The following is a 13,551-nucleotide window of genomic DNA, read 5'->3' on the forward strand; positions in this document are numbered from 1 at the left end:
CGACCCTGCTGTAATTACTGAAATTCAAAAATTTATCATTAGTACTGTTTACTTATCAATTTATCATTTAATAAACCTGTTTGGCTGTTTATAACCTAATCCATGGTCTAGTGAAGTGTTTATTCTAATACCTCTTAAAGTCAAGGAAAATCACATGAGAGAACCTGATCTACCTAATAGCTATGGATACGGTGGACTAGTAATGCAGAGAATGTAAGTTCAAATCCCACCACGGCATTTAAAAAAATCTGGAAATAAAAAGCTGGTATCAGTAAAAGTGGCCATGAAATAAAAACCCAACTGCTGTACTAATGCCCTGCCAACCTTACCTGGTCTATATGTGACTCCAGTCCCACATCAACATGGTAGATTCACCACTCTACTCCAAAAAAAAGTACAAAGAATACCACACAGACTGCAGCTGTACAAGAAGGCAGCCCACCACCACCTTCTCCAAACAACTTGGGATGGGCAATAAATGCCAGCCTGGCTGGTGATGCCCACATCCTGACAATGAATGCAGTAATAAGGGTTTCACTTTTTGACAATTGGGCTTGCTAGAAATTACCTGGATGTCAGGCAGGGAAAGGCACAAACCGGGTCGTAGTGGTCGAGGGCTTACCGACAAGAGTGGCCTGAGACACTGAAACTCAGAAAAAAACCCCAAAGTGTGCACTCCTTTTCTTCTGTCCTTGTGCTCGCTGACCTACATTGGCTCCAGGTCCAGCAACGCCTCGATTTCAAATCTCTCCATGGCCTCGCCCCCTCCCTATCTCTCTATCTCTGTAACCTCCTTCAGCCTTACAACACACTGAGAACTCTCCCTCTTGAGCACCCCCGATTTCCTTCGCTCCACTATTGGCCTTCAGCTGCTGAGGCCCTAAGCTCTGGAATTCGCTCCCTAAACCTCTCCGTCTCTCTACCTCTCTTTCTTCCTTTAAGACGCTCCTTAAAACCTACCTCTTTGACCAAGCTTTTGGTCACGCGTCCAAATATCTCCTTATGTGGCTCGGTGTCAAATTTTGTCTGACAATCGCTCCTGTGAAGCGCCTTGGAATGTTTTGCTATGTTAAAGGCACTATATAAATGCAAGTTGTTGTTGTTTAGGTAATGCCTCCCCTCCGGCGGACATACAGTCATGGTTCCTGTCCCGAGGCCAGGGGAAAACCCGGGATGACACAGCCGCCGACATCCCACATGACATTTACGTTATTGGCACTCAGGAAGATACGCAGGGAGAGAAGGAATGGCTGGAGCTGATCAAATCCACACTGAAGGACATCACCTATATAAAGTTTAAACACGTAAGTACATTGATGTGTACATAGCTCCTATCCTCCATAGGGAGGAGGACAGGGAAGTGGAGTGGCTTTTGGGTCGATGTAACTCCAAGATGACACACGTGGTGCTGGAAGTTCAGAACCGTGGCAGACCCTAGGTGATGAATTTGGTAACCTCCATACATGAACCAGACAGGATCACAGCGCTCTAGAGTAGTGGTAATGGTTGGCCAGCTCACTAATGCAATCTGGGGTGGCGTTGATCTGTCGTTGAGGCTGGGTTTCTTCCCACTCAGCTCCAACTAACCATACAAACCAGTATGCTAATGGGTAAGGTGGCACTAGCTGCAGGAAGCCCTGCCCTGGTAGACTTTTGAACCCACCTATCGGAGGTGGAAGGCTAGGAGGATATAGCAATGAGGGTCCTCAGGACAATTCTACACTTCAAAATGATCTGGATCTCTTAGGAACAAGTTGTCTATTCACCCTTTCCTGTAAGTCACACAGAGACGGCATGGTGCAGGGTGACTGGGGACAAAGGAAAATAAGAGCCAGAAAAGGTAGGAATCATTCCAACACCACTAAAACCAAGATCTTCACCAACAGCAACTCTGCCAATAACCTCCTCACCACCAACAGCACCCCTGCCAACAACAACGCTGTCAATACTCCACCAACAGCACCTCCACCAATATCGACACCAGCAGCACCAAGAACACCTCCAACCACAGCACAACCAACAGCAACAACAACAACACCTCCGTAAACACCTCCGCCAGCACCTCCTTCAACAACAACACCACCAACTCATCCACCAGCAGCAACACCTCCACCAACTACACCTCCAAGAACACCTGCAACAACAACAAAATACATCACAAGAAAAACAAAGTTCAGTTTCTCATTTCTGATGTTTCAAATGTTCTTTTTTCTTCAAAGATCACAACACAGACCCTGTGGAATATCCGGATAGTTATACTGGCAAAACCGGAACATGAAAATCGGATCAGTCACATTTCTACGAGCAGCGTCAAAACTGGGATCGCCAATGCTCTCGGTACAAACAGTTTGTGGATCTTTAATTTGGGGAAAAGTGTTGTGGGAAGGTACTCTGCAGATGGCTGCACTTACTCAAGGTGTTTGTCAAGCTGAATGGGTCTATGGGCAGTGTTGGATTGGCATGGGTTAGATACCATCCTTTCACACTCTGGGACTGGGTACAGTCGGTCATACACTGTCCTTTCACACTCTGGGACTGGGTGTACAGTGGGTTAGACACCACCCTTTCACACTCTGGGTCTGGGTGTACAGTGGGTTAGACACCACCCTTTCACACTCTGGGTCTGGGTGTACAGTGGGTTAGACACCATCCTTTCACACTCTGGGACTGGGTGGTACAGTGGGTCAGACACTGTCCTTTCACACTCTGGGACTGGGTGTACAGTGGGTTAGACACCATCCTTTCACACCATGGGACTGGGTGGTACAGTAGGTCAGACACTGTCCTTTCACACCCTGGGACTGGGTGGTACAGTGGGTCAGACACTGTCCTTTCACACTGGGACTGGGTGGTACAGTGGGTCAGACACTGTCCTTTCACACTCTGGGACAGAGTGGTACAGTGGGTCAGACACTGTCCTTTCACACCGTGGGACTGGGTGGTACAGTGGGTCAGACACTGTCCTTTCACACTCTGGGACAGAGTGGTACAGTGGGTCAGACACTGTCCTTTCACACCCTGGGACTTGGTGGTACAGTGGGTCAGACACTGTCCTTTCACACTGTATGGGACTGAATGGTAAGGTTGGCTATACACTGTCTTATTCCACTGTCTGGGACTGCCCTGTCCTTTCACCTCCGTGACTTACGTTCCAAATCAAATCCAAACCAATCTGAAGGGATAAATGTCTCCTCTTTGCCCTGGCAGTAAGAGTCCTGTTTGAATGAGTTCAAGCAATCGCTGTACTTGGATGAGGAGTATTCCGATGGCCAGTATTGGGATGCAGAGTATTCCGATGACCAGTATTGGGATGCGGAGTATTCCGATGACCAGTATTGGGAGGCGGAGTATTCCAATGACCAGTATTGGGATGCAGAGTATTCCGATGGCCAGTATTGGGATGCGGAGTATTCCGATGGCCAGTATTGGGATGCGGAGTATTCCGATGGCCAGTATTGGGATGCGGAGTATTCCGATGGCCAGTATTGGGATGCGGAGTATTCCGATGGCCAGTATTGGGATGCGGAGTATTCCGATGGCCAGTATTGGGATGCGGAGTATTCCGATGACCAGTATTGGGATGCGGAGTATTCCGATGACCAGCATTGGGAGGAGGAGTATTCCGATGATCAGTATTGGGATGCGGAGTATTCCGATGACCAGTATTGGGATGCAAAGTATTCCGATGACCAGTATTGGGAGGTGGAGTATTCCGATGACCAGTATTGGGAGGCGGAGTATTCCGATGACCAGTATTGGGATGCGGAGTATTCCGATGACCAGTATTGGGATGCGGAGTATTCCGATGACCAGTATTGGGATGCGGAGTATTCCGATGACCAGTATTGGGGTGCGGAGTATTCCGATGACCAGTATTGGGATGCGGAGAATCCCGATGAACAGTGATGTGGAATATTCCGATGACGAGTTATGGGATGCAGTGTATTCCAATGAACAGTATTGGGATGTGGAATATTCCGATGACGAGTATTGGGATGCGGTGTATTCCAATGACTAGTATTGGGATGTTGAGTTTTCCAATGGTTGGTTGTTGGGTGTGGAGTATTCGGAAGGTTGAATGTAGGTTATGGTGTATTTGGATAGTTGTTAGTGATATTAAATAGCTGATAGCTTGAAATGGAGTATTCGTTTTTTGATTGGTTGAGTAATCAGTTGAGCACCTATATTGTATTTTTCAGGTAATAAAGGTGCCGTGGGAGTGTCCTTCATGTTTAACGGTACTCCCTTTGGATTTGTCAACAGTCACCTGACCTCAGGAAGTGAGAAAAAGCTAAGGTAACAGAGAAGAAGAGCTGATGGTGTTTCTGTCTGAGGCACATGGTGGCATTTTCCACCTGCTCGCTTTGTTTAAAATTAATCAGGATAGTGGTGTCCATTGGACAATGATCAAACATGATGGGCTGGTTATTTACTGGGGCGTCTTATGTAGGCGGGGGGGGGGGGGTGGTGGGGGTGGAGTTTCAGACAGGAAGCCTGGAAGTCCGGGTTTCCCCTCATGCTGTGGAGTTCTACGGTGTGCAGCTTTTCTCCCTCACAAGTTCCCCGCCCGTAAGTCAGCCTGATTGACAGGCTTGGTTTCCAGTCAGACAGGGAGCATTCTGGAGGAGGCTGCAGGGCCAGGTAGGTTGATCCCCAACCCCCGAGAGGGGAGGGGGTGTCCAATCCCGAAGGGAGGCCCTATCCCAAAGTGGGGTCCGATCACGGGGGTGGGGGGGTGTCTGATTCCCGACCTCGGCGGGGGTGTCTGATCCCGGGGGATGGGGGTCTGATCCCGGGGGAGCTTGTGGGCCCTGGGGGGGAAGCACTTCACCTCCTACCGGCCCACAAGGAACGCTCCCGAGGCTTTCCTCGTCTCGCTGCAGCTGCTGGGCTTGGCCTGGGAAACCCCGGCCAGCCAGAGTTAAACCTGCAAAGCAGATTAAATCCGAGGCTTCCAGCCTCATTATAATATTTTAAATGCCAGCCTGCCTCCTGGGAGCGGGGTTAGCTGCCCGCCCCTTGTTCCGCCTCAGTGAAACCCGGAAGTTGCTGGTTTCCCGGCGCGCTCGGAATTTTTGCCCATTTAACCCCCCGACCCGCACCCAATCCCACCTGCTCACCCATGTTAAAATTTCCCCCATCTTACTTCAATCCATGTAAAATAGTCGATTGTCAGGTGTAAACTGAATGATTATTTCTGTAATAATTACCTATTAAACAACACTCACCATTGAATCAGAAAGGGAAGTTCTGCCTCACCAACCCCCTTGACTTTTTATGGTAGTGTCATGACAAGCGGAAAGCTCTATGATGTGTGTACCTAAACCGCCAAAAAACATTCCACATGAAGGGCTACTAGTTATGCTGAAAGTTGTGGGGCTTCCACCAGGCAGAGTGAGTTAAAATCCCTCCTCTTTGGATTCAGAAACTCAAATAAATTGGGCAAATTTGCGGATGGTAGCAAACTACAGGTATGAGGGGCAATTGAATCTGAGGAGACATCTTGGGAAAGAAGAATGAAAGACTTGCATTTATACAGCATTATTACTAATTTTGGATATTCTCGGGCTCAGCAAGTAATTCTGAGAGTTGAGCTTTAGTTTCATTCTCAAACTCTTGGGAGCTGATTTCACATTTCAGCCATGGCTCTGTGGTAACGCCCTCACCTCTGAATCCAAAAGCTGTGGGTTCAAGTCCCACTCCAGAGACTTGAGCACAAAATCTAGACGAACACTCTAGTGCAGTACTGAGGGAGTGTTTGAGGTGAGATGTTAAACCGAAGCCCTGTCTGCTCTGCTCAGATAAATGTAAAAGAACCCCTGGCATTATTCAATAGAATAGCAGGGGAGTTCTCCCCGGAGCCCAGGTCAACATTTATCCAGGAACCAACATCACTAAAAAAACAGATTATCTCATTCAAACACAAAAGCAAAATACTGTAGATGCTGGAAATCTGAAATAAAAACAGAGAATGCTGGAAATACTCAGTAGCTCAGGCAGCATCTGTGGGGAGAGAAACAGAGTTAACGTTTCAGGTCGATGACCCCTCGTCAGAACTCGAACAGATTATCCCACTGCTGTTTGTGGGACCTTGCTATGCACAAATTGGCTGCCGTGTACCCTGCATTACAACAGTGACTACACTTCAAAAGTACTTCATTGGCTCTAAAGCACTTTGGGATGTCCTGAGGTCGTGAACTGTGCTATATAAATGCAAGTCTTTCTTTTACGAATTCCCGTGACCAGCCACGACCATGCAATTGGTGCCTGCCCAAGATTTCCAGATACATGTGGGTTTTGGACCAAGCTTCCTGCTGGTAGTGTTCATGCTGATTCAATGGGTAAATACGCCATTTGAGCTGTGCTGAACTGCATGGAGCAGGAAGATCCCAGGCTCAGTCTCTAGACAGTGCTGATTCAATGACCCCAGCTTGGACAGTAGTCAGTGTGCTACAGTTGATCTGGGCAACTGGATTCCTGTGGAACTGAAGGGAAGGGAGATGAGAAGAAATACTTATATGCAGTGAGTTGTTCTGACCTGGAATGCACTGCCAAAAAGGATGGTGGAAGTAGATTCAATAATAATTTTCCAAAGCAAATTGGCTAAGTCCTTGAAGTAGAAAAGCTTGCAGGGCTATGGGGAAGGAGCAGGGGCGTGGGATTAATTGGAGAGCTCTTTCAGAGAGATGGCACAGGCACGATGGCTTCCTTCTATGCTGTATTGCTGTATGATTCTATGAACCCCTGCAAAAAAGTGTCAGAAGAGGAAAACACCATTATAATGAAGGAAAATTCAGGGAAACTCTTTTTTTTTTAAAGGACCTTGGTTTATTCTAATCTGTTCTTTTTTTCTTCTTCGACAGACGAAACCAGAACTACATCAATATCCTGCGCTTTCTGAACCTTGGAGACAAGAAGTTGAGTCCGTTTGACATCACCAATCGGTTCACACACCTCTTCTGGCTCGGAGATTTGAACTACAGAGTGGAGCTTCCAACACAGGTGAGGGCCGCAGACCGCGTTATCCTTCATTTCCTGTAACTTCACAGTGGCGGTGACACTGGTCCCCTTTCTTTTTTTTGTTCTGTCCCAAATCTTTTTCCCCCTGCTCTACTGAAGGTGCCGACCGACGCTGGGGTCCCACAGATGCCAGCAGTCCTCGCACTTTATTTTTATGTGAGCCTAAAAGATAGGTGCCAGCTAATCAGCCGTGAAAGGCGTGAAGCCTTTGTCACCCCAACTGGTGACTGAGGATTGAGTTAAATCACTTGGTCCAATGCCTTATGAAGTGTGGAGACCTGGGTTTGTGTCTCTGGTCGCTCATGCTGTGCATTACAGCTGCCCCCTCTGGTCCAGAGCTAAACCGGACAGGGGTGAGGCATTTTACAAAGGGGCTGTGTAGATATTAGGGTTGTGAATCTTTGGAATTCTCCACCCCAGAGGACTGTGGGTGCTCAGTCGATGAGTATATTCAAGACTGAGGTCGATAGATTTTTGGGCACTAAGGGAATCAAGGGATATGGGGATTGGGTGGGAAAGTGGAGTTGAGGTCAATGATCAGCCATGATCTTATTGAATGTCGTAGCAGGCTCGAATGCCCGTATGGTCTACTCCTGCTCCTATTTCTTATGTTCTTATAAATACGCCAACACGAGATGGGCCCACACTCACATGGCCACAGACTTCCACTGACTGCCTTTCATTTCTGAAAGGGGAGATATAATGTTCCCTAGAGGACACCGCTCTCCAATTGTAATGGTCGATTTCAGACTGTCATTGCCGGAGGCCTGGGAACAGGACTTCAGTCATGGAAAGTGCGAAGGTACTGCCACAGGAGACCGGGAGGGTGACACCTAGCAAAACGGCATCCTTCCCTCAAAAGGTTCTGTAAGGTCCCTCCCCTCGGATAAATTTCCCTCCTGGGAAGATAACTGTACAGTGGATAACATCTGTGTGATGAATAATCATGAAGCCAGAAAGTTATATTTCTCTCTGATAATGCATTTTAACTGGGATCCCTGAAGTGTGGAACCTCTAAGGGAGACACAGTGAGGCAGGACAGTAAGCATCCATGTGTTGAGCTACTGTGTGGGTCCATCACTCCACTCCTCCCACACAACAAATTCCCCATCACTCGACAGCACCGTTGAGAAGGGATGAACAGATGCTGGGGGTGCTGTCGATTGTGTCCCAGTGGCCAGTGTCAGAGAAGCATTGGGCTTGGGGCCTTGTAGCAGGCGCCTGTCTCCTTGGCTGGTCCACAGCATGTTCTCCAAAGAAAGGCACATGGGGGGAAAACTAAGGAAATCACAGCCGGCTTTACAATTAGCCTTAGTACCTGTGAGAGGACACCCAGGGTTCCCTCTCCTGATCACTGCCCAGTGGCACCTACTGAAAAGTGTGTGTATGCTGGCTGAGGACAGGGTTGAACTTCGCTGTGGTGACGCATCCACAGTCAAACAGCCTGCCGACAATCTCCTTAGATTCACACATGAACAGCCACTTGGGTGAGGTACCGAATGAGAACAATGCCTGTGGAATGGTACCCCTGTAGGGGTCGGTGCCTTTAGGAGAGCAGCGGAGAAAATTGGCAATATTGTCCTTCCAAATAATCAGAATGTAATATTTTGTACAGAGAATTTTCAGGCATAGAAATGAACAGCTCCAGGGCCATTTTGAGTTCACTGTAATCAGACATTTGGATCAACAATCCGAAACATTTAATTATTTTAAGATGGACTCTGTGGGGGTTTTTTAAATAAAAATTGAAATTCTCTTTTCCTAAAATACATTAAAATTATTCCTCACCGAGATGGGGCTCTTTGGTGCAGGATGACATTGTGATCTAATCTCTCTTGATTCCGAGCAGGAAGCCGAGAATATTGTGGAGAAAATCAAGCAGCAGCAGTACCAGGAACTGCTGGCCAAGGACCAGCTGATCATGGAGAAGAATGACAAGAAGGTTTTCCTTCAATTCCGTAAGAATATTTAGCAATAATGCAAGGGATGAGGGGCCGAGTGAAGGGCTTGGGCCTGGGCCTGAGCCTGGGCCACTCCCTCCAGGGAAATGCAGACATAATGAGCACTCTGAACCTCTGCTGCCTCTGTTAAAACAACCTTCCTCCTCATGCTTACAAAGTCTGTGAATGAATTCCTTGTTGGAGTCCTTCTAATTGGAAATATTTCTCCCTCCCCCAAAGTAGAAGACAATTTGAAGTGGTTTTGCATATTGCATATTGGGCAGATCAATGTCAGCTGAAATTCAATGTGGAGAAACGAGTGGTGATGCATTTTGGGAGGAAGAGTGAGAAAACATATACACTAAATGGTAAAACTGCAATAGACGAGAGGAGCAGAGAGACTTAAGGATTCAAATACACAAATCTTTTAAAGTGGGAGGAAAAGTTGATAAAGCTGTTAAAGAAGAATTTGGGATTCTAGAGCCTAGAAATTCGAGTGCACCCAAAAACAGGCACGCAGGGAACAATCCCCACACCAGAATGGATAGGCCAGAGGCGCACGTGATATTGGGCCTTGGTCTCATCATCACCAAGCCTGCGAGCTGCGGACACCTATTAGGCGCCCCAGGCAGCTTGCCAGAGAAGAAGAGTAGAAGATCAGGCTGCTGCAGCACCAGCAATGGCCCTCAGGTAAGGCCTTAAAGGGGATTGGAAAGTGGGGGGTAACCAGGATGGAAGCTAGTGGTGGCCGGGAAGGGGGGGTTATCAGTAATCGGGATGAGGAAAGATGGGTAGCAGTCAGGATCGGGTGGGGGTTGGGGGGGTTGATGCCGGTGATCGGGGTGGGGGGTCGATGCCGGTGATCGGGTTGGGGGGTCAAGGTTGCAATGGGGGGGGAGCGGTGGCCGACAGCAGCCCGTGGGTTTAATGTGGAGCCAGTAGGAGTATTCCTGCTCCTCCCAGCTCCACATACAGGGAAGTATCTTTTAAACACTTACCTTTTTGGTGGCAGTCCACAGCGGTCCCTTTGAGGACTGACTACCTGTTAGCCGCATGTAGACCTGGAAGACCCAGGCAGCTGTGTTCAGGGCAACCCGATATTGCAAAGGTGGTCTCTAGCCAGGTATTAGGCCCCTTATTTGAATATGGAAAGAGTCTAACGTCTGATTTAGGCGTGGACCCTGGACACCGATTTTTTTTGGCCTTTACCAATATGGCGGGCGGCGCACTTCCAACTCTTAACGAACGCGCGCTTCCTGACAGCCATATTGGAGACTTAGGAGGATACAGTACAAACCAAAGAGGTACAAATTATTAGTTAAACTGCAGTTAGAATATTGTGCACAGTTAGGCGCCCTTTTCTCGGGAGAACTTCAAGCCCACAGAGAGAGCGTAGAAGAGGTTCACTAAGATGATCCTAGGGATGAGAGGCTTTAGTTAAGGAAAGACTAGAGAATCTGGGGCACTTTTCATTAGGACAAAGAAGGTTAGGATGAGATCTGAGAAAGGTGTTCCGAATTGTGGGAAGTTTTGATGAGGTACATGAAGAAATACTATTTCCACTGGTCAATGAGTCACCAACCAGAGGGCATGAATTTAAGATAATCACCAAAAGAACAAAGGGAGAGGTTAGGAGGATTTTTTGTGCAGAAGGTTGTTAGGACATATAATGTCCCATTAGAAACAGTGGTTGAAGCAGAATCCATAATAACTTTTAAAAAGGAAATGAATAAATATTCAAAACATTTAAAGGTATGGGAATAAAGCAGGAGAATTGAACTGAATGGATAGCACTTTCAGAGAGCAGGTGTGATGGGCCAAATAGCCTCCTTCTCTGACGTAAAATTCTATGATTCAAACAATCATTAATATTACAGGAATGAATCTACTCCAACACCAGGGAAAGGTTTATTACAGGAATATTAACCTGAAGTATGGAGTGAGGTGCCATTTGGAGATCAGAACCAGATATGGAGGAGGCACAAGCTCCATGTAATCAGATCTCCGCTGGTAATGGAGATATCCTCTTGATTTGGGAATGGTTTGGATCATGGAAGAAAATTAAATGCTTTAAATATGAACTTGATGTCTCAGTGGTTGCATGGTGTGGTGAGAAGCCATGTAGTCTGTAAGGCTCCAGTTTTGATTACTGGTCTGTGAAGATCTCAGAGGGGCAGCAGTAGAGGTGGTGGAGCTGCTGTCAGCATCCCTGATTTAGACAGCAGAAAATCAACGACAACAGCAACAGCGCCTTTAACATAGTAAAACGTCTCAAGGCGCTTCACAGGAGCATTACCGGACACAAACTGACACCGAGCCAAAGAAGGACAAAAGCTTGGTCAAAGTGGCAGGTTTTAAGGAGTGACTTAAAGGAAGAGAGCGAGGTGGAGAGGTTCTGGGAGGATGCTGAGTTCCTGTGCCTGAACACTGTCCAGTGGAAAGTGTATGCAAATGATGACCGAGGACAGCATTGGGCCTGGCTGTAGTAGCTCCTGTGGCTGAAAGCACTGCTGAGGCTCACGTTTCTATGGCTTCCAGTGAAGACTGAAAGCTCTTGTGTGTTGAGGTGGAGTGGGTAGAGGAGGAGATTCACACTTTTGAAACTGGGTGCAGTTTCTGGCAGACCCCTGCTGTGAGTGCAGTGTAGGCACCACACACCTGAGGGCGTGTTGGAGCTCTGCTGTGGGTGCAGTGTGGCACCATACACCTGAGGGCATGTCGGAGCTCTGCTGTGGGTGCAGTGTGGCACCATACACCTGAGGGCATGTCGGAGCTTTGCTGTGGGTGCAGTGTGGCACCACACACCTGAGGACGTGTTGGAGCTCTGCTTTGGGTGCAGTGTGGGCACCGCACATCTGAGGGTATCTCGGAGCTCTGCTGTGGGTGCAGTGTAGGCACCACACACCTGAGGACATGTTGGAGCTCTGCTGTGGGTGCAGTGTGGGCACCATACACCTGAGGGTGTGTCGGAGCTCTGCTGTGGGTGCAGTGTGGGCACCATACACCTGAGAGCGTGTCACAGCTCTGCTGTGGGTGCAGTGTGGGCACCATACACCTGAGGGTGTGTCGGAGCTCTGCTGTGGGTGCAATGTGGGCACCACACACCTGAGGGTGTGTCGGAGCTCTGCTGTGGGTGCAGTATGGGCACCACACACCCGAGGGTGTGTCGGAGCTCTGCTGTGGGTGCAGTGTGGGCACCATACACCCGAGGGCGTGTCACAGCACCGCTTGCTGTGCCAAGGGGTGCGAGAGCACATGGTCTCCAATTTCCCGGGCTCGCTGAGCTCATGAGCTGGCAGTGTCCAGAGGCTGGGCATTCCCCGTAAGGGTACGATGAAATGCAATGGAGAGGCACGCTGGGCCATTCTGGATCATGTCGGGCTGCTGGAGCAGGGAGACAGAAAGCAGTAAATCATTTGATAGCATTTTTTCACATTGCAGAGGAAGAAGAGATCACCTTCCCTCCAACCTATCGCTATGATCGTGACAGCAGGGACATGTACAACTACATCAAACAGAAGGCCACCGGAGTGAGTATCACAACATTGCTCCATTTACAATTTAATTTTTCAAGTGAATTTTGTGCTTGCCAAGGTGAGTGATGTCAAAGCTGGGAACAGTGCACTTTCAATTTCAGGACAGCTATAGCACAGGTTAGATACAGAGTAAAGCTCCCTCTACCCTGTCCCATCAAACACTCCCAGGTCAGGTACAGCATGGGTTAGATACAGAGTAAAGCTCGCTCTACACTGTCCCATCAAACACTCCCAGGGCAGGTACAGCACGGGTTAGATTCAGAGTAAAGCTCCCTCTACCCTGTCCCATCAAACACTCCCAGGGCAGGTACAGCACGGGTTAGATACAGAGTAAAGCTCCCTCTACACTGTCCCATCAAACATTCCCAGCTCAGGTACAGCATGGGTTAGATACAGAGTAAAGCTCCCTCTACACTGTCCCATCAAACACTCCCGGGGCAGGTACAGCACGGGTTAGATACAGAGTAAAGCTCCCTCTACACTGCCCCATCAAACACTCCCAGGGCAGGTACAGCATGGGTTAGATACAGAGTAAAGCTCCCTCTACACTGTCTCATCAAACACTCCCAGGGCAGGTACAGCACGGGTTAGATACAGAGTAAAGCTCCCTCTACACTGCCCCAACAACGTGGCTCAGCTCCAATCTCACAACAGTGTGAAGAATTCCATTTTCCACACATGCCAGCTATTGGTTCCTCTGAATTAGTTTCTTCAGCAACATCCCCGAAACCCGCAGCCTCCACCATCTAGAAGGACAAGGGCAGCAGGCGCCTGGTGTAGTGTATGTAACCTGTACTACCTTAAGAGGATACCTTAAGGTGATGGACTACTTTTTGATGGCTCCTGTACATTGTAGTACTGTTGGTGACCACACCGGTATATAAACCCTGCGGAGCAAAGTGTATCTCAGTTCAGCCCTGACCCTCAATCACTAAAGACCTGTTTACTTACTTCTGTAGTCTGTGTCCTGTTATTCAGTATAACTGCATTTGAAAACACAGACTCAACAGTGGCGACGAGTCTGATCTTACCTAGCGGCAGTTTCACATCAAAGG

The 13,551-nt window shown here is 48.3% G+C and overlaps 1 protein-coding gene across 4 annotated transcripts in view; it reads left to right on the top strand.

Moving 5' to 3' along the window:
* inpp5d (inositol polyphosphate-5-phosphatase D) overlaps positions 1-13,551 on the top strand; it is a 309,407-nt gene that overhangs the window by 122,145 nt on the left and 173,711 nt on the right. For all 4 annotated transcript variants that reach the window (XM_085990698.1, XM_085990699.1, XM_085990700.1 and 1 more), the window contains exons 12-17: positions 1,108-1,304; positions 2,220-2,337; positions 4,200-4,296; positions 6,864-7,002; positions 8,870-8,978; positions 12,402-12,490. In XM_085990698.1, coding sequence (XP_085846824.1) covers positions 1,108-1,304; positions 2,220-2,337; positions 4,200-4,296; positions 6,864-7,002; positions 8,870-8,978; positions 12,402-12,490 — 749 coding nt within the window. The remainder of the gene's footprint in view (positions 1-1,107; positions 1,305-2,219; positions 2,338-4,199; positions 4,297-6,863; positions 7,003-8,869; positions 8,979-12,401; positions 12,491-13,551) is intronic.

This window comes from Somniosus microcephalus, chromosome 6 (genome assembly GCF_052327205.1).
Source record: "Somniosus microcephalus isolate GS21.2 chromosome 6, FLI_Smic_1.0, whole genome shotgun sequence".
Taxonomy (NCBI): Eukaryota; Metazoa; Chordata; class Chondrichthyes; order Squaliformes; family Somniosidae; genus Somniosus; species Somniosus microcephalus.